A 25028-nucleotide genomic window follows, 5' to 3' on the forward strand; every position below is an offset into this window, starting at 1 on the left:
TTTGATGACTGAATTAATTTATTCACAGACAAACGTTGATTACTTCCAAAACACGTTAGCCATAACAGTGAAAACAGGGTCAGGCAGAGTCACAACAACAAATGGCATAGTGGACGGATGTTGTTAAGTCTTTGGTTTGACAAAAAAAAAAAAAATAATAATAATGGTCAAGACAACCGTGCATTTTAAGGCACTTGCATTTATGTTTAAAAACAGTTGCTGTGCGTTCGACAGTCTGTTAACATACAGTACAAGACAGGAAATGTAATAGTGAATTATTTAAGACACATTCGAGCATACAAAGACATGACGAAAGTGAGGTATTACATCTATAATTAAACAACTTGTGATAGACAGGCATTCACTGGACGGCAATATAACTATACTTCCCTCTACAGAAGGCTGTCAGTAGGTCTTTGCCCTGAGTGGTTGGCCCTGCCAAAATCCGAATGCATGATGTAGTGTCGTGTAAACGTTGTACAAACATGTTAGGAACTGAAATGTTTCTGAAATTGATATCGAATTATGATCAACTCCACCGGGCATGTCTCCGTCATGTTGTGGCCACAACGTTGTTTTGGTCCATTATCCATGTGGCTTCAAACCCCACCAGTCCACCAGACTTTGTTAACTTGCTCAGATGTGGTAATTTTTCTGCTTTATATGCTTCAAAAAATGTAAATATACTATGAAATTAAATTGTTTCTTTTTTCGCTGTTTGTAAGTTTGCACAGGGTGTTTTATTTTGAAAATTAACATGTTTCTTTATGCCCTTTCTGTGTCTGACTTCTGACTGACAGCTGTACTGAGGATGAATTTTATTAAACTCGTCTGTTGAAATTATTTTAAGGCTTAAAGGTTATACATAATTAAGATCATGGTTGCTTTGATCAACAGGTAGGTGCCGTTACAGGTGGCTTATTTAAGCACCCAGGCGTTGACTTCAGGTCAACTGATGATCCACGTCTTTGCTCATTTTTTAGATTAGCCAGAAAATGGAAGAAGCAGGAGTACCAAGATGGGGGCGGATAGATCTACCACACTCTGAGCTCCTTCTGGCTCCTACCTGTGGTTGATGTCACACATATGCCGTCTATTCTACATACTCTCAGTGGTGAAACAGACACTGGCACTTCCGGGGGGTTTAAAAAAAATAAAATAAAAATTGACTTTTACGGGTGCGTTGCCCAGTGGAATTTGCCTGTTAGCAGCTGCTGTAGAAAGTGACACCATGCATTCTGATTTGATCTGGCTCAGAAAGAAAAGAAAACTCTCAGGCAAAAAGAGCTATCCGAATATCACATGAGGAAAGAACCGCCCCCCAACAAGTACCAGAAACAGAACGTTAAGGATAAAGTGGTTGAACTAGAACACAAATGTTACGCAACTTCTTCACTCACCGGCTGCGCGACAGCTGTGGAGTGACTGGTCAAACCGGGTAACAGGTGAGACGTGATAAATGTTCTTCATTTATAAGGCACTTGGTCAGTTTGTTGTTTTTACATGTGCTCAGGGTGATTCTGCAAACAGCTGATGAACTCTGTGACCGGATGGCCCTGATAGCAGATCTGATACACTGCGTTGAACAGTGGGAACCTGGAAGAAGAGGAGGAAGGAGGAGGTGTTGTTGAGTGCAAACATAATAACACTGCAGGACTGACTCTCTAATATGTGGAAACAGAGTCTTGATTCTGTGCATTGTGTTGCTGCTTAACTTACTTGTCGATTAGGTTTTTGTGCTTGAGGATGAGATAAACCTCGGCTGCTGTCGCTGGTCCCTGCAGCTTCTGACCGTTCAGCATCTCTTTCTCCAGATCCTCAATGGACTGAGCAAGACAAGAAACCCGAGGACGAGTTATTATTTGTCCTTTTAATTATGACATACAGGTTGTTGTTTTTTTAGCAATACTTCTATATTAACATAATAGCAACATATTTTTGTAATGTTTTATGGTGGTTGTGGGTATAAATGTGATTTATTATTCAATTTTAAGTCTATATAGTCAGTATCAGAGATCATTTAAGTTAAAAAGTGGAAAATAACTAAACAGACTGAAAAATAACTTAGCACACAAGTGCTAAACAGTAAAAGATGATCATTTCAATTATTGAGGTTTTACATATTAGAGCCCGACTTATTATTATCATCATCATCACAAATATTTGGATATTTAAAGACTATGTCTGTTTTTAGTTTGTGCGATCCATCAGAAGAGTTGAGCCTCCCCAGGGGAGCTCCAAACAATAAAATAACCTAAATGTGTCAACTTGGTTTGAAATATAAAGAAGTTTTGGGGAGAAATTAATAAATGTCTTAGCAGAGACATTTGACTTTATATATAGTGTAGTCTGAAGTTATGTCAAACAACAATATTAGGCCAACTTGGCTTAACTGTTGAGCGTCTATAGGATCAAATAACACAATCATAAGGTGAATGGCAGTGGTAGGGTGTCTTTTTCCAAGCTGAGGGAAGATGAGATCTCAGACTTTGAGTTAGATCATCATAAAGCAGACACGGACGACCTCTTTTCCCACCATATCACTGATTTTGTTCTCCACCTCTGCGCACAGTATGAACCCTTTCTGGCACTTGTCAACTAGAGCAATCATAACCCCCCCCCCAAAAAAAATAAATAAATAAAAGCTCTCACCTTCCCCGTCTTCACAAAAGCTTCGGCTACTTTGCGGTTGCGGCCACCGTAGCAGGTCGTGATGAGGTCAGCCACACCGCAGCTCTCCAGGAAGGTAGCAGAGGACACGTGCCCGGGAGTGCAGAAAATACGGGCAAAGGCTATCATCTCCATCAGGCCCAACCTGATCACGGCTGCCTTCGTGTTGTCCCCGAAGCCAAGACCGTCACAGAAACCTGCCCCAACTGCAACAATGTTCTGAAGGAGGGACAAAGAAGAACAGAACTGAAGGTAAACCTGGATACTTTATACAGGATGCAGACTATCTGGAGGACAATGAATTAATTAACTTCATGCTCGACTTTATAATTCAGTTTGAAGCGTTAATCACAGTGCATGCCTTTAAGCATTTTAAGAGGTTCATGAAGCAGCTCTGCTGAATAACACCAGTTCAGAAGTGGGTGGTGGTGTCTGGGATTTTCAATCAATAATTGTTTGGTACACAGATATTAGGGACAAGTTCTATCTAATTTACAGTGTGATGTCTATGAGATGACAAATGTTTTAATAAACGCACGTCAAATTAAACGTAAATCTGTAAAGACTGGCTTGAATGACTTTGACTGTGGAGGCAGATACAAACTTAACAGCTTTTATAGGAGACCAAAAAAAAGTGCCTATAAATATTTCACCGTAAGTGCACTGTTGTATATTTTATTAAATATTTGGAGTCTGACATGTGTCCCAGGGGCAGATTTATTCAGTCAACTGCTTAGAAACCTACATGTCACTTTCTGTTATTTATCAAGATTCTTTTATTTGCAGTATAATCTTGTGCTTATAATCAAATAGTTTTACCTTTACAAAGATGCTTTTAAATTTTATAGATGTGTCAGGACCACAGAGGTGGAATGTGACTAAGTGCATTTGTATTTTGGCTTCTTTTGACTTCTTCCCAGTGTATAAAGGCCGAGCCTAGAGACTACAAACTGCATCACGTCTAGGTTTAAAAAGACTACAAACTGCATCACGTCCAGGTTTAAAAAGACTACAAACTGCATCACATCTAGGTTTAAAGACTACAAAGTGCATCACGTCTAAGATTAAAGTCTACAAACTGCATCACATCTAGGTTTAAAGACTACAAACTGCATCACGTCCAAGATTGAAGACTACAAACAGAAATGCGTCCAAGTTGGACATGCAGTTTTTTTCCATGTTGCATAATAGTAACATTACCAAACTGATATAACAGGCACTCTTCCAGCATGCTGTTGTGTAATAAAAACTCACCTTAAGGGCTCCACAGATTTCCACCACATCAGACTCCTCTACTACAGTAACTCTGAAGTTATTGGTCTGCATGAGTTCCTTCAGGAGAGAGCCGTGGTTTTTATTCTTACACCCTGTAAGCAGAAACAAGAACCTGGTTTATTTTTTGGCACTCAAGAGTTGTGATTAAAAAAAAAAAAAAAACACGGACTTTTTCACAGTACAGCTGTAATGCTCCAAGGCATCAAACAAGTTACATTTCCAACAAATAATAATCCTGTCAAAACAGTGCGCTGTTCCAACAGTACACTAATCGTAAATCACATGAAGCATGCCGTGCACGTCAAGCAAATGTCAAACTGAACCAACCCACTCTGTCATTTACACAGCAATTACAAAGCAGATTAAACTTTCACCCTCATGCTGTTTCAAACTGAAACAAACTCACTTTCTACTTCAAGTCTAAAAACTTTGTCCTTTCTTTCAAAACAACAATCTTTTTCTAAGCAATCAAGAAAACAAAAAAAAAACAACAACATGTAACACAGTGATCGGACTAACCAATGGTGGTCTCACAAAACTTCTCATCAGCAACCTCATTGGCAATGTTGGCACCCATCAGCACGCTCATGCAGATACCGAGCTTCTCCTGGATCACGTCTGAGATGAGTTTAAGTCCATCAGGACCCTCGTCTACACCCTGGAAGTACAAAAACACACACACACAAACACAAGAGAGGTATATTTACATTAGGTCACACCATGCTGGGATGCGGGTCAGTGCACAACTGGACTGCAGCTGTTTGAGATCAAATTTCATGTACAATTATAATAACGCAGCACGAAGAGCAAAGTCAAACCTTGATGAGGGATATTCCCAATGCATCACTCTTTATCTTGCCCTTAATGGTGTCACACACTTTCCCAACAAACTGGTGCGGGATAACAAACACCAGGATGTCTGCATCCTTGGACGCCTCCACCAGGTCTGGGACGGCCAGCTGAGGAGGGAGGCATGACATTGCAAGACATTTATTAAAGTCTGATGCAACCTATATTAGAGCTGGTGTAACACTGATATTAAAGTATATATTAAGTAATATATATGGAGGCTCTGATGGAGGAAACAAAGACGGACACGCATACAAAGCATAATGTGTCTGTACACATTAAAGAGAAACATCAAGTTTCTTACCACGTTAGCTGGTAGCTTGTGTCCAGGCAGGTACTTCACATTTTCATGGTCGGTGTTGATTATTTCAGTCAGTTTGCGCCCGTTCACCATCTCCTCAAACACCCACATGTTCACAGTGGTATCAAACTTTGAATTGTGAGCAGCATTGGCACCCACGATCTTGGCGATGGCAGAACCCCTGTAGTGTTAATGGTTAGAGGTCAGTGTTGACAAGAAAACAGTGAGCGTATGTCCAGAGGAAATACACTTAAGATAAGCTGAGGTGATTTTTTTTTTGTCTGTGAACTCTTGATCTTAAACACTTCAGAGTTGTAACAATCACGTGACTTCTTGTGTTGACCACCAGATCTTCACTAATCATGTCCCCTCATGTGGTTTCTGTTGGTTCACTTTAATCATCAGCCGGCATGTTGGACTCAAGATAAGCTGAAACATGGTCACCTAACCCTTGATGCTTTGCAATAACTCGATAACAGTCTGCCAAACTCAAATTGAGAAATCTGCTGGTTTTATATTTACACAACAGTGGTGTTACGTAAGGGTTGAATATGATTATGAGGTAGGGGTGGGCGATATATCGAATATACTCGATATATCGCGGCTTGTTCTACGTGAGATGTATGAAATGACTATATCGCGACCATCGAGTACTTGTCACGTAAATGTTTTAAGCCGTCTGCATTTAATTCTCTGAGTTTTGCCTGTGTCACTCCTGGTGCTGCTCACAGCACGCAGCACACTTCCGGTTTTCAAAATAAGACGTGGGTGTTAAATTTATTAAAGGTTTATTTATAAAATATGAAGAATGGTTAAAATTTGATTTAAAAAAGTGTGTCTCATAAGCCAAGTATGATCCTGCACTGCTTCAGTGCTCATATGTACATTATGAAATATATTAAAAATTCATAAAAAATATGACAAGTGTTAAAATGCTATAAAAAGAGGTGTGTCTCATACAGCAAGTGTAAATCTACTGTTCTACATTGATTCTGAGCAATTACAATGCTATCAAGGTAATAATGACATTATTATTTATTAGAAATAAACAATACAAAACAACAACAACAAAAATATCGAGATATATATCGTGTATCGCGATATAGCTTAAAAACATCGAGATATTGGTTACAGGCCATATCGTGCAGCCCTATTATGAGGCATTATTTTAATAACGTCTGTCACAATGGGGGCACCGGAAGAGCCTACTATTTTAGGACGTGGTATAAATAGTTTGAGAAACGCTGTTTTAAAATCAAGAAAACACTGCTTTGGTGGAAAGTACTGTACTCAAGGACAATCTTGTACTTTACTGAAGGTTACCCTACTTACTTATACTCTTACTTTGTATTCCACTGTATTTATTTAAAGTAGCTAAAGTTACTAGTTACTTTACAGATTAAGATTTAACGAACAAAACCCATGACCTACATATGATAGTATAATATTTGTTAAGCTCTAACTGCTCCCAATAAATAAACACAGTCTGCTGTGGTTTGAAGGACCAGCGTGGAGGATTTAGTGGCATCTAGCAATGTAGTCTGCCAAAACTCCATCGAGAAATCTGCTGATTGTATGTTCATGTTTATGTTTTACACAACAGTGGTGTTAAATAAGGGTTGAGCATGATTATGAGGCATTATTCTAACAACATCTGTCATAATTGGATTACTGGGAGAGCCTAAGATTCTCTGCAAAACACTGGTTTGTATCAAGAAGTTATTCACACTGCTTCACTCAAGTACAATCTTATACTTTACTTTAAGTATATCTTTCTTTATACTCAACTATATTTAACTTTTACAGATCATTATCTTACAGTATTTTATACTAATACTCTACTACACCTGAGAGGGAAATAATCCTGCTTTTTACTCCACTATGTTAATTTAATAACCACAGACTACTTTACAGATTAATATTAATATTTGCTACGGTCTAATTGCTCCCAACAGTCTGCAATGTAGTAGTCTGCCAAACTCCATTGAGAAATCTGCTTGTTGTACAATTAGTTTGTACAACAGTGGTTTAATATAAAGCTTGAACATGATTATGAGATTATTCTAATAAATCAGAGCCAACACTTTAATTCGGCATATTAAAAAAAATGCATAAATTATCAATGATTTTTATTTTAACAAACATAATCTTACAATATGTTTAATTAACTAAAGCTGTATGCCGAATTGACTAGAGAGGCTTTAAATATTAATTAAAGACATTAAATTGTGTGTGGGCACTGTGATATTTATTAAATCAACAAGCACACTTTAATTAATTAGACTCTTAAATGGAGTTTGGTAAAAGACAGCTAACATGTTGCTGACACAAAATGACCATAAATCCCATTAGTCGTGACTGACATGTTTTTGCGTAGACTGAGCCAGATCACACTGTGTGACCTTATCAAAGCTAAAAACCGGCTTGCGTTAACGTTATATAACCGCATAAATCCCGCAAATCGAACTTAACGTTGCCATGGAGTATGCGGCTATTTAACGTTAGCTGGTGATGCTAAGTTGGTTAGCAGCAGTGCACCGGCTGCACGCACGGAGCAATCTGTAACAAACAGGTTAAACACATTAATGACAGGGTAAACTTGCCAGTTTCCAGAGCCAACGATGCAGACTTTCTTCGGAGCTGCCATTGTGAAGAGGTAAACCGATGAGCGGAGGTGAGCCTGCACTGAGCGCCGCCGTGGACCTGCAGTATGGTTATGTAACGCGGACACCGAGCCCCAAACCGAGCGCTCCTGTTTTATTGGCCGGTCCGAGGGCAGACACCGGCCCGCCCATTGAAAGCAGCACACAGAGGGGTGGAGGATAAGTCATTCATCGACCAGAGGTTAGTGGGATCAAAGTAACTCGGACAAAGGTCTCCATGTGAACTCTGTGCACTTTATTAATTTATGCCACTGCTTCTCAGATTATGGTACAGCTACCCCTCTGCAGTGGTACTAATCAACAGCACCATCAAAATAAAACAACATTATGAATGGAATGTAATACGTCCATTTAAAGACAACAAACTTAATTTATTCCAGGTTAAAAGACTACAAACTGCATGAAGTCCATGTTTAAAGACTACAAACGACTACAAACTGCATGAAGTCCATGTTTAAAGACTACAAACTGCATTAAGTCTAGGTTAAAATACTACAAACCGCAGTACTTTCAGGTTAAAAGACTACAAACTGCATGAAGTCAATGTCTATGTCCATGTTTAAAGACTACAAACTGCATGAAGTCCATGTTTATGTCCATGTTTAAAGACTACAAACTGCATGAAGTCCATGTTTACTGTATGTCCATGTTTAAAGACTACAATCTGCATGAAGTCAATGTCTATGTCCATGTTTAAAGACTACAAACTGCATGAAGTCAATGTCTATGTCCATGTTTAAAGACTACAAACTGCATGAAGTCCATGTTTACTGTATGTCCATGTTTAAAGACTACAAACTGCATGAAGTCTAGGTTAAAATACTACAAACCGCAATACTTTCAGGTTAAAATACTACAAACTGCATTAAGTCCATGTTTATGTCCATGTTAAAAGACTACAAACTGCAATATGTCCATGTTTAAAGAATACAAACTGCATGAAGTCTAAGTTAAAATACTACAAACTGCAATACTTCCAGGTTAAAATACTACAAACTGCATTAAGTCCATGTTTAAATACTACAAATTGCATTAAGTCCATGTTTAAAGACTACAATAATACATAGGCTAATCCATGCAATTTCTCAATAGTCCAAGTATGAGATCGTAGAAATATAATTTAAAAATACGTTTTGCTTTTATTGTGAACTGTCTGTAGCTGAAAGGGGCCAACCTACTCTGTCATGATGGTGGTACTTGGAGTGATGAATATTTTCTGAGGTGGTACAAGGTGTAAAGTTTGAGAAACACTGCCTTAGACATAGGGTTAGAAGCTCGGACATCCAAAGGGAGCTGCTGAAGCCACTGCTCCTTCGTGTTAAAAAGAAGCCAGCTCACACCTACGGACAATTTAGAGTCACCAATTAACCTATTAGGTGCATGCCAACTCCTCACAGCCATGGTTCAAACCAGGAACCCATTTACTGTGAGGCACAAGTACTAACCACTGCACCACTGTTCTGCCCATATACTTAATACATTCATAAAAAATAGGTATGTTAGGTAAGGTATGTAAAAAAACACTTTAATAAACACTCTGTAGCTCCTCTTTGAACCAGTCATCCAGTTTAATTAGCATCTTGCTGGAGACATGAGCTGTGTAATTGTTCTTGGATTATTATCTAAATACCAGCCTGGATTTCACAGCAGCACATTATTCATGGGTTTAACAAAACATGATGAGGTGACCTTTATTTACATGTTAATTAATGTAAATAATTAGAAAGTATATTATTACTCCTTCAAATAACAGTTGTCAACAGGACACCAAATACAGAAACGCTAAATATGAAGCAGATTTTTTGTTTTGTTTTTCTGACTACACTCAACAGTGTATAACTCAAATAGCAAATAACATTTCAGTTTAAGTTGAGTATTATCACTTACATATTTTCTCATAGTTATATCAGACATGATTAATAATGTTGCCCAAAGGGAGGATGTATAAAGAAAAAAATAGGGCGCATGATGTTTCCATTGATTAAAATGCCATGATCAGTTGAATCAAATGCAACGCTCACGTCATCTAACAGAACGAGGGCAGACACATTATCGAGGTTCAAGGTTCAGCTTCATTGTCATTATATAATACAGGATTGCTCAATCTAATGCAGATGTTCTCTCCACGCTACACACACAGAACATGTAAACAAACATTTTTAATTTGGATATAATAAAACAGTAAATGAGGACAATAGATAAAAGAAGTACTAAAGAAAGAAAGAAATGGGAAAACTAAATTATATTTACAAAGATTGTATAAACACAAAATGTAAATCTTACAGGTGCAGTGCAATGTACGCTGTTGGACATTGTGTAATCTAAACATGCATCACATGTAGAGCTGAGAGTCATTTATTTACAGTGGAGTGCAGAGGAAGTCCTGGAGTCACAACCTAATAAGAGAAGCTGCTCTGCAGTCTGGAAGTATGACAGTGGATGATTCTGTTAACCGACTGTAGTCTTCAGGATCTGCACAGGCGCCTCACCTCACTGATATCACTGATGCTCGGCAGACTGATGTGAAATGAAGGGCTCTCCGGTCCTGGGCCGTGCACATCTAATTTTCCTGTCAGGATGCTTTCTATTGCTCCTCTATAAAAGTTGACTTGGCATGGGTCTGAGTCCAGACCACTCTGCGTGGTGTAACAAATGGAAGTGGATGCTGTCCAGACCCACAACCCACAATATCAAAACTGTAACCAAAGGTAATGCTGACAGTTGCAGGATGAGCCTCACGCAAGAGTCTGAAGGCTGTCTACCAGTACATCAACCTTAACAGCATACTAGGAGGAAGAAAAAATAAATAAATATAAAATATAGATTATTGCTGAGTAATCACTGGTTGATGAATCATCATATTGTATCCATTCAATCACTCATCATGTCCTGTTTGTCTCTGGATTTGTCCTACTGTGTATTGTAATCACTTTATTGTACGATTTTTTTTTTTAAAGTTAACTTGGCATGGGATTTTTTGAAGGGATACGTGGGTGAACCAGAGTCAAATTCCTCATATGTGTGTACACACACCTGGCCAATAAAGTGATTCTGATTCAGATTTGGATATAATGTCCATGATGGACAGCCCTTGGGGGCTCTGGCATTCAGCAGTGGAGTGGAGGAGGTGTCTGAAATCTGTTTGCGAGGAAGTCCAGTTACAGTGTGTTAGAGTGTGGTACTCAAACCAGAGTGCCGAGCTCACCAATCACCTTCATGGAGGTTGTGAGATTGTGTAAAATAAACAAACAGCATACTGGTCATTAATAACACTCTTTTAGTTCTAAAGATGGTCCAATAACCAGACTGGAGTTCTTCTAATATAATAATATACATATATTTATTTAGATGGTCATATAGTTTCTAATATAGCAGCTCTGTAATCACTCCCACCTTTGTGAATGTTTTAATGTTCTGTTTTAGAGACATGTTGTAGTTTGTGGTGCTGCTTGAATTTATTGTGTTAGAGGTGTTATGGATATTTTGTCTGCCCCATTTATATCAATAGGGGCAGATTTCATATGAGAAAACACCTCTCATGAATAAAAACTTCAGATGAGATTAATGCAAAATACTAAATTCTAAATGCAGAACTTTTACTTGGGGTTACTTGTGGATTTGCACACTACAAACCTAAATGTCTTCTTTGCTTTCCACACAGTACACTCACAGGATATAGGTTGTATTGATTTTCTTCACGTACACAATATACTCAGCGCATTAAAAGTCATGAGAGCAACCACAGTCTGGGGGGTTAAAACAAAAGAGGACATTGTTGTGTAACAAGTGGAACAAAACTAAGATTAAGAGAAGAGCAGGAAGGAACAAAACAACAGATTCAGCAGTGTGGTTTCTATGTGCAAGCACAAACTGAGAAAATCCAGCTTACTATACTGGAAAGTGTCTTTTCGTGTTTTTATGTCTACCACTTTAGTATCATAAAGTCACGTGATTAGATCTAAATACTTCTCTAATTCACAAATACAATGTTTAGCACTAAACACAAAGTGCAGCTGCAGTATTGGACAAATTTTGACCTAAATAAAGAGTAAGGGGGATCACCAGCATGACTAGCTGTGTCTAGTTTGCTCTTCTCTTTGCAGGTTCATGTAATTGGCTGGCGGGGCCGTCCACTTGGGCCCAAATGAAACATTGTGATCATGACAAATTGGGCCGCCCCGCCTACTAATTACATGATCCTGCAGGAGAAGAGCAAACAAGGCACCAAAGTGTCAAGACGGATGTCGCACCAACATTATTACAATTCATCCTGAGGGGAACTGAGGGGTGTGTACTAAATGTTGCAGCAATCCATCTAGTAGTTACTCCAGAGTCACAAATGTGAACCTCATGGTGGCACTAAAGGAAAAGTATATGGATTAATAACTAGTAATAACAACACATAATCAGGAAACCATGGATATCTGTAGAGTTCATGGAAAGAGTTCATGGAAATTGTTCAAAAGGTTAATTTATGAACGGGGCTGACATGATATTGACGTTATTAGAGCCAGATCTGTACAGAAAATGATATATGGTCTAAATGAAGACTGTAGTATGATCCAATTTGTATTTCTACATAATCATTTCTATTTGTATTTCACATCCAAAGATGTCTCAGAGCCACAAAGTGAAGACTGTCCTTTCAAAAACTGTGGCTCTGTTCCAAAACACGAGTATAAATGATGACACAGGACACCTTGAAGTGAAAAAAAGTTACACAAAGTTAGCACTTAATCTTTAATATAACAACTGCTTCAACTTCAGTATTTATCTATACATCACCAGACTAAAATAACCATCCTTTAGTATCTCGAAAAATGAAAATGGAAATTTAAAAAAATGGAGGCAGAAATCTAACAAAACCTGAATGCATGGCGGACATTGCTTTGAGATGCATGTACTCATGCAGTGGAAACTGAAAAACGACAATCCAGCTGTTCATTTACTGATGAACATAGTATAAGCTGCTGTGACTGTAGCAATATATACAAAAAAGAAATCGCCTCATACTTTAATATAGTCTTTGATAAATATATGTACAGAAAAGGTTTAGATACAGCTAGTCTATTATTATTAATAAATAAATACAAGTACAATATTAGACCGATCAGTCTATTCTAATACAATAGGATTATTACGACTGCAGTATTTACATTACATTACAGTTGATGGTATGATTGTGCTTGATAATAACACGACACAGCTGCACGCTATACAGTTTCCATTTCCTGTTGAGAATAACATAGAGCTCGTTGGGAATAAGTGCAAATCGATTAACTCCAACAAAATTTGTAAAATGGTTTTGTAAACAGAGTATGAGACAAACCCTTAAACATGCACGTTACATGTTTACAGCCTAACTGATAACAGATACAGTTTTTTTGATACAAGGACGGCGTTTTCGATTTTTTTTTCCTTCATCAGCTTCTGAATGAACGTGCACGAATAAACACATGCTCACCACACACAACCAAACACACGGACAGATGATGACACAGATTGTAGTCTGATGTGCGGATTAACTGTTCATCGATGGACCACGTTTCAGACACTTACTGTACAGTGCTACATGCAACTCAGAGCCCTAGAAGATTGTAAAAGACATTCAACATAGTTATACTCAATAATTTTGTTTTCTTGTCATGTTAACAAACCCCTTAAATGCGATGAACAGCATCTACATGTAAAAATGTATGACATTCCCTTGAATTAACATATTGAAGTCTGTTTTGTTTTTTTACCCTAGCCAGGAAATACATCTTTAAATTTTTGATTTGTACTGAAGGGACATTATACAGGATGCACCTGCACCATTTTTGTTGCTGTGTATCCATCCTTTCCTTTTTTTTTTTTTTTTTAGCTCAAAATACTGTTTGTGTTTTAAAGTAAAAGTTCACAATTTGGGGAAATGCAAGCTTTTGCGCTCTAGTGCAGTGTTAAATACAGTTAGCTTAGCATAAAGACTGGGAACAGCTAGCCTAGCTCTTTCCAAAGGTAATTCCAATTAAAGAGTGAAATAGTGCATTGTTGTTCTACACTTTTGTTTGTATGCAGATTAAATGAGCGACGTATAACATGAGCTTTAATTTTGTTATCACTGATGCGGCCAAGCTGGCTGTTTTCCAATATTTGCGGTAAGATAACTAAGCTAACCATCTACGTCACATCATTATTTCTTTTTTTACTTTTGTTTGTGTACAGATTAAACTAATTATATAAAACATGTTATCAATGATACAACCAAGCTAGCTGTTCTCTAGTCTTTGTTGGCTGTAGCTTCATATCATTTACAGATAGTTAATGATAAAGTCAATAGAAAGTCAAGCTTATTTCCCAAATTATTCTTAGTTGAATTCAGTAAAATTTCACTGCTACAGCCTTACAAACAGCAAACTTTAGTTACTCTGTAATGGCTGTATAAATAAGTGAGTCAGTTTTCTGTCTTTAGGACTGTCCTACTTGTGGTTCTGGTACACTACATGTATTATCCTGGAATTGTCCCTTAATTGCTGCCTTTTTTTTCACACTTTTAACTTGTCATAGTAGGAAAAACAAAAGGGGGCCACAAATAACAATGGCTACAACAATGGCTCTGTGGTATTCATGTGTGCCATTAAGCCATGACAGTAAGTCAGCATGCACAATAGCAACTGAAGCAGCTAAATGAAATTCAGCCATCATTACTGTAATGTTATGCAGGCTCGTGCTTTTCCTGCTGTGACAAGTCAAAATGTCTGGTGGTTAAAAAGGTCTTGATGTTTAGTTTGTGGCTTCTTTCAACCCGCTCTATTGATTTTTCCATACATGAAAATGACCTTTTTGTTGATAATTTGCTTGGCTTGTAAATTCTTCATGGTGCTATCACCCTTGCAAGATGAGGTAGAACAGTGTACAGTAATAGCAAAATACTTAGGTTTTCTGACAAGGGAAGATATACAGTGGTATGAAAAAGTTTGGGCACCCCTGATCGTTTTCAGGATTTTCCTTTATAAATCATTGGTTGTTCCGATCAGCAATTTCAGTTAAATATATCATATAGCAGACAAACACAGTGATATTTGAGAAGTGAAATGAAGTTTATAGGCTTAACAGAAAGTGTGCAATAATTACTTAAACAAAAGTGGACAGGTGCATAAATTTGGGCACCCCAACAGAAAAATTACATCAATATTTCGTAGATCCTCCTTTTGCAGAAATAACAGCCTCTAAACGCTTCCTATAGCTTCCAATGAGGGTCTGGAGTGTGGTTGAAGGTATTTTTGACCATTCTTCTTTACAAAACATCTCCAGTTCAGTCAGGTTTGATGGCTTTCGAGCATGGACAGCCCGCTTTAAATCACACCACAGATTTTCAATAATGTTCAGGTCTGGGGACTGAGATGGCCATTCCAGAACGTTGTAGTTGTTCCTCTGCATGAATGCCTTTGTAGAGTTTGAGCAGTGTTTGGGGTCGTTGTCTTGTTGAAGTATCCAGCCCCGGCGCAACTTCAACTTTGTCACTGATTCTTGAACATTGTTGGCAAGAATCTGCTGATACTGACTGGAATCCATGCGACCTTCAACTCTTACAAGATTGCCAGTACCTGCACTGGCCACACAGCCCCACAGCATGATGGAACCGCCACCAAATTTTACTGTGGGTAGCAAGTGTTTGTCTTGGAATGCTGTGTTCTTCTTCCGCCATGCATACCGCCACTTGTAATGTCCAAATAACTCAATTTTACATTCATCAGTCCACAGGACCTTATTCCAAAAGGAAGCTGGCTTGTCCAAATGTGCTTTAGCATACCTCAAGCGACTCTGTTTGTGGCATGTGCGTAGAAAAGGCTTCCGCCGCATTACTCTCCCATACAGCATCTCCTTGTGCAAAGTGCGCTGAATAGTTGAACGATGCACAGTGACACCTTCTGCAGCAAGATCATGTTGTTGGTCTTTGGAGCTGGTCTGTGGGTTGAGTTTGACCGTTCTCACCATCCTTCGCCTCTGCTTCTCTGAGATTTTTCTTGGCCTGCCACTCCGGGCCTTAACTAGGACTGTGCCTGTGGTCTTCCATTTCCTCACTATGTTCCTCACAGTGGAAACTGACAGCTTAAATCTCTGAGCCAGCTTTTTGTATCCTTCCCCTAAACCATGATGTTGGACAATCTTTGTTTTCAGGTCATTTGAGAGTTGTTTTGAGGCTCCCATGGTGCCACTCCTCAGAGAAGATGCAAAAGGGAGAACAACTTGCTACTGGCCACCTGAAATACCCTTTCTCATGATTGGCTTCACCTGTGTATGTAGGTCAAGGGTCAGTGAGCTTACCAAACAAACTTTGTGTTCCAATAATTAGTGCTAAAGGTACTCAAATCAATAAAACAACAAGGGTGCCCAAATTTATGCACCTGTCCACTTTTGTTTAAGTAATTATTGCACACTTTCTGTTAATTCTATAAACTTCATTTCACTTCTCAAATATCACTGTGTTTGTCTGCTATATGATATATTTAACTGAAATTGCTGATCCGAACAACCAGTGATTTATAAAGGAAAATCCTGAAAACGATCAGGGGTGCCCAAACTTTTTCATACCACTGTATGATGTCATAAGATGAGGTTGGATGACGTGAATAGAAATGATGATGATGAACTGATGTGAGAAAAAAAAGGGGGAAAGTCAAGAATAAAAGAGCAAAGATGAAAGCAAACCTCAAAGGAGAATGGTGAAAAGAGTGTGTAGTACTTACATGCAAATTACTTAAATAATAATAAACATTTTGTAACTGGAAATGAACTTGTCACATCAATTATTTTACAAAAAACTCACCATCACACAGCTGGGATTTCTAATCTGATTGACTGAACACATATTGAACCTTAGGTCGTGCCCCCCATTCACTGTATCTCTTACTGTGTCTTGAAAAGCTGTTTTACATTTGGCCATGCAGTTATTCAGACATTTTTTAACTCATCACAACATGTTGATCACTTCTTTCTGCCATCCTGCTGTCTGTGTGGCATCTTCGGAATTCACCTTGTTGCTTGCAAACCTTAAACCAGGCACAGTTTCTCTGTTGTTCCCACAGTGCGACAAAACCTGCAATGAACAAAGTCCACGAAATGTCGCATGGAGACAAGAGAGTGGCAGTGGCTCCCTCTCGCTCCTCGCGGCTGCAGAAGCCTAGTGAAAGTTACTGACGTGACATTTGACATCGTCCAAACTCAGCACTGTTCCCTGGTCGTTGTTGCTGTTGTGCTTGTGCTTCTTATCAGAGCAGCGACACAGCTTGTACTTTATTACCTGTGGTAGATCAAAAACACAGGAGAAGGTCATCGTGATCAACAACCATTTCTGGTTCAGCAAGGATTGCGGGAAAAGAAAGATGTGTTTTCTGGTGAAATACTGAGGTCAAGTCTCTGTGATGAAATTTGAAATGTTATATTATTCACTTAAAGATCCAGTGTGTCAGATTTAGGAGGTTCTATTAGCAGAACATGGAAGAAACTAATTATAATATGCATAAGTATTATTTTTAAGGTTAAGTCTGGGACAACTTGACTTGGTTGTAGATCCGTGAAGATGTTACACCTTCATCCAAGAGTGGTTAGAGTTCTGACTAGATCCAGGTTCCTCATCCAGGTCTTACACCTTAGAGACAAGGGACACTCTTTTAGTGACAATGATGTTCACATGTTTGTACAGGGAAGACAGATGGTTTGAAAGGTTTGACAAATGGTGTGAAGGAGGCTTTTTGTGTAAGATTAGACGAGTCTTCAGGCACCATTTATCCTCCACCTACCATGCTCCCTTCCCAGTAGACTGGACAACAATTCACACTTTGCCTCATGTGACTCCAATGACCATCGTCCCCCAGCGACGATGACCTCAGCTGAGTGTTTTCCACACCAGACCTCGGGTGACTTTAACGGTGAACCAAGTGAATGGAGACCTTATCAACAAATCCTGCCGAGGCTAAATGCTTAGAGTCCCCACGGATCTACAACCAAGTCCAGTTGCCCCAGATTTAACTTCTCGAAGAAAGATGACCTGTATGACTGAGAACCTTCACAGACTTCTATGTATAATCATGTTTTCATCCATGTATAATCACCTGAAAATAAGTATAGATATGTTTTTGTTTCCTTAGAATGAGATTTTTATATCTACAGATGGCGTGGGTCCTCTTCCTGGACCCACAAGGCTGCTCCTTGTGTGTGTTTTTAAACTAATTTGTTCATCTTGTTACAATATAAGATGATGATAGATGATATAACATTAATGTTGTTGTTAACGGTTGTTAGCACACCTGTAAAGTAGAGTGAAGTAGAACTGTTGCATAATAAATGCTTTTTAAGTTTTATTTCCTAACATTACCGAAATTCTGTTTTAAAATCTTTTCCAATGCCTGAAATAAAACTGCCGTGGGAAAATACTGTGCTACATCTAGTCGAATTTAAACATATTGAGTCTAACACTAGTGGAATCTGTGCACGAAATACCAGCATGTGTATATTTTGTACATTTTGTAGCTCCCCTAAGGTTTCTAAAACACCCACATTTCGCAGAAAAAATACATGACCTGTGTGTCCTCTGAGCTACAGCTCTGTATGAAGTAAATGCTTAAATACATACAGCAGAAATATTTTAAACCAGTGTTTCTCAAACTTTTTTACACCACGTACCTCCTCAGAAAATATCACACTCTACAAGTAGATGTTAAAATACAGCAGCATAGGCCGAACCTTTTCAGCTACGGGCAGTTTAGGTAGGAGTTATCCTATCTAACCACTTTACTGAAGGAGTCTCACCTCATAAAGGTAGTCAAATATCTCCAGGATGGTGAGTATGCTTGCTCCAATAAAAAGTCCCATCTGACCACCAATATCACCTGGAATAAGAAAACCATTAAACATTGTGAGAAACACAATCTACTATACTGTAAAAATATCTACAATATATAGTGTAACTCAATAAATACGTACCTAAAAGTCCGGCCACTTCATACGCCTTTTTCTGTTCAATAGTTTCGTAGTTGAGAGCCTCAAAGAAGATGTCTAAAACCATGATGTTCTCCCTGTGGAGAAGTCAAAACATTCAGATTCAATTTTAGGTAACACTGTGCTTTAAGTCACCTTATTCAGCATTAATAGCAGCATATAAACATTTAGGGTACATTCAGACAGAATCCATGAGCTGGAGACAACTTTTGGGAAAAACTTAACAGTTTCACTGAATCTGAGACTATCCAGGTGGATTCATGGACTAAACTCTGATACCTGTTGTGTTCTGACTTTGTTTATTTCATGTACCCATCTTCTAAATCTGTGTCTGACTTTGACACAAAGAAAGAGTGACACAGACAGTGAATGAGTGAGGGAGCGCCGGCATGTTAAAGCCGGTTAATAAGAGAAATAAAAAGTTATTTCCTGACTGTTTCACAGTGGTAACCTACAGGCACCGCTGGACAATCGCTGCAGCATGAGAACCTGTCTAAATGTGGCCTAAATGGTTTATAACACATCAGATATAAGTGTTTAATAATGTGTCAATAAGTCCATTCAACCATAAGTGGAGGCTTGTGTATGAAAAGACATTTTGACAAGAAGAAGAAGTTATAAATGATCTTTGTGTCTGCTTATAACTACATTATGAGTTAAAAATAAACTTTTAGATGTTTATACACCGCTTAATAGGAGGACTTGTTACCACATTTTAAATTGATTTTAATTAAAGACTGTATTATTATCTATATTCTCATTTTCTTTTTGGTAGTAACTTTGCATTGTTATGAAGTCATATATGACATCATATCATATACATGTACAACATGTAGATATAATGTATTTTTCCCTTTATAGTTATGGTTAAGCTAAACATATCTCATATAAAATATTTATAAATTACAGAAGTAACTCATCATGTGCACTCTTGTAATAAAGTATAAAATGCAGTAACGTATGCTTGATTCTTACTTAATATACTGCTCAGATTTGTTGTATTTCTTTGCCAGATATTTAGCCGAGGCCTTGCTGGGAATCTTGACGAAGGAGAGCTCTTTGCTGTATCTGGTCATGTTGCACGGCGTCTCACACACACAGAAATCATTGTCTCGCTCCACCAGGAAATCTAGAGAGAATAAAAACCAGAGCTCAGCTTGACCTTTCGAACAGACCAGTGCAGCTATGACTTAAAACATGTCATGGGATGAAGTCTGTGTGAATGTGTGTGTGTGTGTTGTATCAGTTCCTTAAATATTCAGATAGGACAAAGCCTTTTTCTTACCAAGAGCTGGGTCAGCACATTCTTTGTAGAGCTCGGGGGTGCAGTAGGGTGCATCGCCTGAAGCAAAAGCAACACTCACGTCAATTAATTTTAGCTGCTCTCCTCCTTTTGAAGTGCTCGCAGTAATTTTACACTGCAGCATCTTTGATGTAACTCTGATACAACACACAGCAAGAGCTGCTTCCTTACCGGGCATGTGCACCATGCGACAGTTGCAGTTGTCCACCAGATAGCGTGTTTCACAGTCAATGCGACAAGCTGTGATGCTGTAACTGTCAAAGAAGTCTGAATCCATTGCCGTCACCTTACAGTCTCCCCAGGGTGGAGGAAGATATATCAGCTGCAACAACCACACGTCACACATCCCATCAATTAGCTTAAATGTCCACACTTATAAATAGTAATACCGACATGTTTTAGTAAGTGTATTATGTGTGTCCACATGAATCAAATGTGGCTTTAGTCTACTAAAGTGATTTAAAAGGAATTTTTGGTAGGTTTTTAGTTTGGCTTTCACTCCTTTCAGTAATAATAACATTTAATTCTCTCTGTCACAATCATTTCATTAGACGAGGTAAAAAATATTTGATTCCAACTTCATGGACAACAGTGTATTTGAGAGTGGTGCGGTTCAGAAGTAAATATAATGTTTGTTTGTTAGGTTTTAATTCAGTAAAAACATATTTACAATGGTTACACGGTTAACTATTTACATATTTATGTTACACATTTATTATTACATGTTTAAATCTTTAAATCTGCGTCTGCAACAGTTACATATCTTACAAGTCTTAGTCTTAGCTTCTCATTGGTTATTTCAGTCACGTGGTGAGTCTGAACAAGTGTTGTTGTTATGAAGTGTGGAAATCAGTAAAAGTGCTGCTTGAGAAAGTTATCTGTCTCCATCATGCTGTTTCTCCTCATCAAGAGTGATCTAACCACCACATCAGACCCTCCAAGTCACTACAAAGATGTCTGTCTGGGAAAGACACTCAAGCAGTCAGACGGTCGTACAGGTTATAGACAAACCCAGGTTAGGAAAACTCAAGAGAAAATAAAGATGAACATTAAAATTTTTACAGAAAATGATAGTTGCAACAATTTTTGGTAGCATTCTATGATAGGACATGTAAAATCCTGAGTATTTACTAAGAAATGAGGGAGAAACAAATCAGGAGTGACCTGATAATTAAGTTAAATAGTAGATAATAAGTTACCAGAGAACAAACCTGGAGATACTATATCAGTGAATCATGAGGTAATGATTTGTTAATAGATACTTGATTGTCTGACTGCTCATGTTTCTTGCCCTGGGAGTCTTTGTTGCAGCAGTGTTGCCTTATCTCAGTTATTACTTACTAATGAGTACACTGTTCACATAAGCACTATAAATGATGGCCGTGGAGTTGTAATAACATGATTTGTACCCTCTGTTCCTGGCAGGAAACAAACGTCTGAAACCCAGGTGCCACTCCGAACCCGAGCTGATCGATGAAGGACGGCTCGTCCTGACTGTGGATCTGAACTTTGATCCCAGCTTCAAATGACGTCTCATCTGCAGCAAGCCAAACAATGTTGGATCAGAGGAACATGTTGTGAAAATGTGTCTCACTAATGAATCCAGACACTTAAAAGAGGATCTTGTCTTTGAGTCTCTCACTCTGAGGTATTAACACCCACACACACTGTTAAGAATGACAGATCTGAAGTGAACGATGTCCTCCCACGCCTCACCTGTCTCTCCCCAGACAGGCAGGTATTCGTCCTGTTGAATGTCCAGCATGAGCTCGAGTCCATTACCCATACCTCCCTTGGTGGTGATGAGAAGAGGGCGTCCATCACCGCCAGCATTAAAGGTGTAACACTTCCCATAGCGAGTAAAGACCTAAGAGACACACGAGAAAGATTTTTTTTAAGCTTTCTTAACGATTCTTTTCCACTGGGGGTCAGTGTTTGACTCGATTTCTGATATGTGTGTGTGAACATGTGTGTACACGACAGAGATAGTATGACGAGGGGAAACGAGGAGAGTGGAAGAGAAAAAGAGAGAAGAAGAAGAACAGGGAGAGGAGGTCTTCCCGTGTGGGTTTGTGGGTTACACAATCAGCCCAGTGAAGTGATGGAGACTGGCAGATTGGTGATTTAACATTCCCTAGCATGCTCTTTATGGCACTTATAATGGACTTGATGTTACCATGGAGACCAAGCGTTCCAGCCAGGAAGAATGCAGCCTTAATTTTTTAAGAAAAAGCCACCAAGACACAGATGTTAGACTGAAGGCTGCGTGAGAAAAAGCACACATGACATGTTTAAAGAGCCATGAGTGAACGGAAAGTATCAATATGGAGCTTCCTTTGGCGAAGAGTTAATGTTGCATTAGAGCATTTAGTGTTGTGTGTGTGAGTCACATAACGCATGCAGGGAGATCGAGTGAGAGAGTCAGAGAGCGAGGATGCAAAGTGAAAGAGACAGAGAGAGAGAGAGAGAGTTTAGCTGCTAACGCTTGGAGCAGGCTATTGTTCAGCGTTATGGCACAGAATGACATATCTATGATTAGAAAGAACAAACCAACCAAGTAATTGTTGAGAAAGAGTTTGGGTTCTGCCAAGGGCAGTTTAAACATTTCGGCCATCTATCAAGCAAGCAGCGAGAGACCGCTAGTTTGCAGAAGCAGACATCAATCTGAGGGCGGGAAAAGGAAAACATTAAGCGCTATTAAGAAAGGCAAATGAAAGGCAGGGCAAGCCATAAACTGTTGTGTACACACACTGACAGACCTTGAGAGGAAATGTTTGTTTCACGTGAGCAAGACTTAAGAGTTTACTCTGGCAGCTCTGTGAAACTCTACCTGACACACCTGTACCTGCTCGAACAGTTTTCCGTAACTCCTTCACAACACCTCTTTTTCCACAGTCGGATTTACCTTTCACCCCATTTCTGTGACTTTCCAACACTCACACTCATTTCACATGGTGTTAGGCAGCTCCGCAGAGGTGAGAAAGGAGCTTCTCTGTCAAGCTGTCACTTTTCATATGAACAACCGTGAGCAACTATCAATGAAAATGGGTAAGGTTAACTGTTTAAACAGTACTGTGACGGCTGGCTTTTTACTCCACCTTCCAGTGTAACCATTTGGAACAACTTTTGATTCCCGACGTGGTCAAGCAACATCTCATATGAATGTCTGTGTGAGCATAGCCTGACCCTTAGGCAGTTTTAGCTAAATGTTATTTATATCACATCACATCCATCTCATGTTTAGGTGTATCTTGTTCACCATCTTTGCTAATCTGCACTAAACACAAAGTACAGCTGAGGCTATTCGGACATAAAAGTGCTGGACAAATTAAAATTCAGTTGACCTGATGCTGGCACACGATGAAAACTCAGTGGAACACCAGAAGGATTATAATTAATCATCATGGTAACGTGGATGTGTATACTAAATTTCACTGGAATCCTGTGGGGACCATGAATGTTGTGTCTATCCATGTAGTTAATATCGATGTAGAGATATTTTAGAGAATAGATGAAAACTTAAACCTATTGGTGAAAATCAAGGGATCACCAAATCCTCTGTGGACCATCAATATAGTTGTTGGGATATTTCAGTCTGGGTCAAAGTGGTGGATCAAGTGATAGACCGACCAACAATCCGAGAGTAGCTATCAAGGCATTTAAAGGTCCAGTGTGTAGGACTTCGTGGCATTTAGGCTTAACCAAGTGAGCACTCCTTGGCCTTCCAAGTGGCCATGAAACTAGCACGAAAGGCCAGTTTTTGGTCTGTCAGTTTTGGGCTACTTTGGGCATGTAAAGGACTCATTCTAAGATAAGTAAAATATAAATATTCTTATTTTCAGGTGATTATACACTAATAAAAACATACGTATGAATGTTATATTCCTTTTTCTGCCAATAAATCCAGCTAAATCTTAAACTCTGGACCTTTAACATGTGTAAGAAGTAACACTGCTGTCAGAACAACGCTTCCTTTTAGTCACAAATGAAAGCATGAATGTGCGGCTCATGCCGTGGCTGCACTTACTGTACTTCATAAATAAATAAATCATTACATAAAAGTTAAATCCATGCGTATGATGGGCACATGTTGTTCACCAGCATCTTTATCGAAGTACAAAAGTGAAGCAGTTAGGTAACATTTGTTCTCTGCCTCCTGTGAATAGTTGATGTTGTAACAGAGGTGGTAAGAATAAAAAAACATCAAACGTCTATAATGCACAAAGTCTGCACAGCATGCTGCTGCTTATCCTGCTTGTTCTGATGAATGAATAAACGATTGTAGGAGAAGTGTCAGGACAAAGAGTTCAATTTTTATTATGAAGTTTGACATGTGTACACTTTCAGTACTCTTACGCTACGTCAAAAAATTAATATATCTTTTTTTTCTCCACAGAACTGAATACGTTACTTACTGCCTGCAGTTTACACGAGCTATAATCTTCAGAGCTCTGTGATCAATAATGCTGTCACTCACACACAATTTCCCATGTACTGAAAAGCACTCAGCAGAGCTGTGCTGTAATTAATCATTATGCACATAATTATGCATATCTAGTTTTAAAGGCACATCAGATTTGGATGGGATCTCTAAATCACAAAGCCATACTCTTTCCCCATCCATTTAGCGAGGTCTCCAGCCTTTACACTCTGTGAAAAGCTAAAAGACGTCTCAGCAAGATAAGTTCAGACCATTAGTGCTCTGTTGTTTTATGGGAGTGTTTATAAAGACTTTAAAGCCGACTTGGTTAAGTGCAAACACTTTCACTGTTATTATGTTTGTACGCTTAAATAGCTTTCTCAAATCCTATTTAAATGCAACAGTGAGCAGACAGCAGCCTACGGTGACCAACACTAAAATATATCCGCATGTGTTGCATCCTGTTCTGCAGTTTGTGTAATTAAGGACTGTAATCTGATTTCAGTTGACCTGGAAAAACGAGTCTACAGCCATGCTAGCGGCTCCATGAAACTCTACTTAGACCAT

General features: G+C 38.7%; 2 protein-coding genes and 1 long non-coding RNA gene across 5 annotated transcripts in view; 1 reads left to right on the top strand and 2 right to left on the bottom strand.

Annotated features, from left to right (window-relative positions):
* Window positions 1-7856, bottom strand: LOC104919648 (glycerol-3-phosphate dehydrogenase [NAD(+)], cytoplasmic). Its single transcript, XM_010731712.3, has 8 exons — window positions 7699-7856; window positions 5099-5276; window positions 4764-4904; window positions 4465-4603; window positions 3925-4037; window positions 2653-2889; window positions 1720-1826; window positions 1-1596 (listed from the first exon to the last, which is right to left on the bottom strand). Exons 1-8 carry the CDS (start codon window positions 7740-7742, stop codon window positions 1500-1502), a joined length of 1056 nt encoding a protein of 351 aa, XP_010730014.2. The 5' UTR covers window positions 7743-7856; the 3' UTR covers window positions 1-1499.
* LOC113745588 (uncharacterized) overlaps window positions 7827-25028 on the top strand; it is a 21625-nt gene continuing 4423 nt past the window's right edge. For 2 of the 3 annotated variants that reach the window (XR_003462208.1, XR_003462209.1), the window contains exons 1-2: window positions 7827-7939; window positions 21467-21689. This is a non-coding gene — a long non-coding RNA (uncharacterized LOC113745588). Of the gene's footprint in view, window positions 7940-21466; window positions 21690-21771; window positions 21886-25028 lie in introns of those variants that run through there. The other variant, XR_003462210.1, reaches the window with a different exon arrangement.
* The window catches only part of LOC104919649 (acid-sensing ion channel 1), a 58327-nt gene continuing 49592 nt past the window's right edge, over window positions 16294-25028 (bottom strand). The window contains exons 4-11 of the mRNA XM_010731713.3: window positions 21758-21908; window positions 21451-21578; window positions 20213-20363; window positions 20024-20080; window positions 19714-19867; window positions 18724-18815; window positions 18550-18629; window positions 16294-17041 (exon numbers count right to left, since the gene is read on the bottom strand). Of these exons, the coding sequence (XP_010730015.2) occupies window positions 16922-17041; window positions 18550-18629; window positions 18724-18815; window positions 19714-19867; window positions 20024-20080; window positions 20213-20363; window positions 21451-21578; window positions 21758-21908 (933 nt within the window). The 3' untranslated portion in view covers window positions 16294-16921. The remainder of the gene's footprint in view (window positions 17042-18549; window positions 18630-18723; window positions 18816-19713; window positions 19868-20023; window positions 20081-20212; window positions 20364-21450; window positions 21579-21757; window positions 21909-25028) is intronic.

The sequence above is a fragment of the Larimichthys crocea genome, unplaced genomic scaffold, assembly GCF_000972845.2.
Source record: "Larimichthys crocea isolate SSNF unplaced genomic scaffold, L_crocea_2.0 scaffold97, whole genome shotgun sequence".
NCBI lineage: Eukaryota > Metazoa > Chordata > Actinopteri > Sciaenidae > Larimichthys > Larimichthys crocea.

Bases quoted from the DNA above. Each gene is read 5' to 3' on its own strand.
- LOC104919648 (XM_010731712.3), bottom strand. From the start codon at position 7,742: ATGGCAGCTCCGAAGAAAGTCTGCATCGTTGGCTCTGGAAACTG. The intron at 4,604-4,763 runs GTTTGACTTTGC...TTGTACTTCCAG, and splicing joins TGGGAATATCCCTCATCAAG to GGTGTAGACGAGGGTCCTGA. The intron at 1,827-2,652 runs GTGAGAGCTTTT...TGTCTTGCTCAG, and splicing joins CTTTTGTGAAGACGGGGAAG to TCCATTGAGGATCTGGAGAA.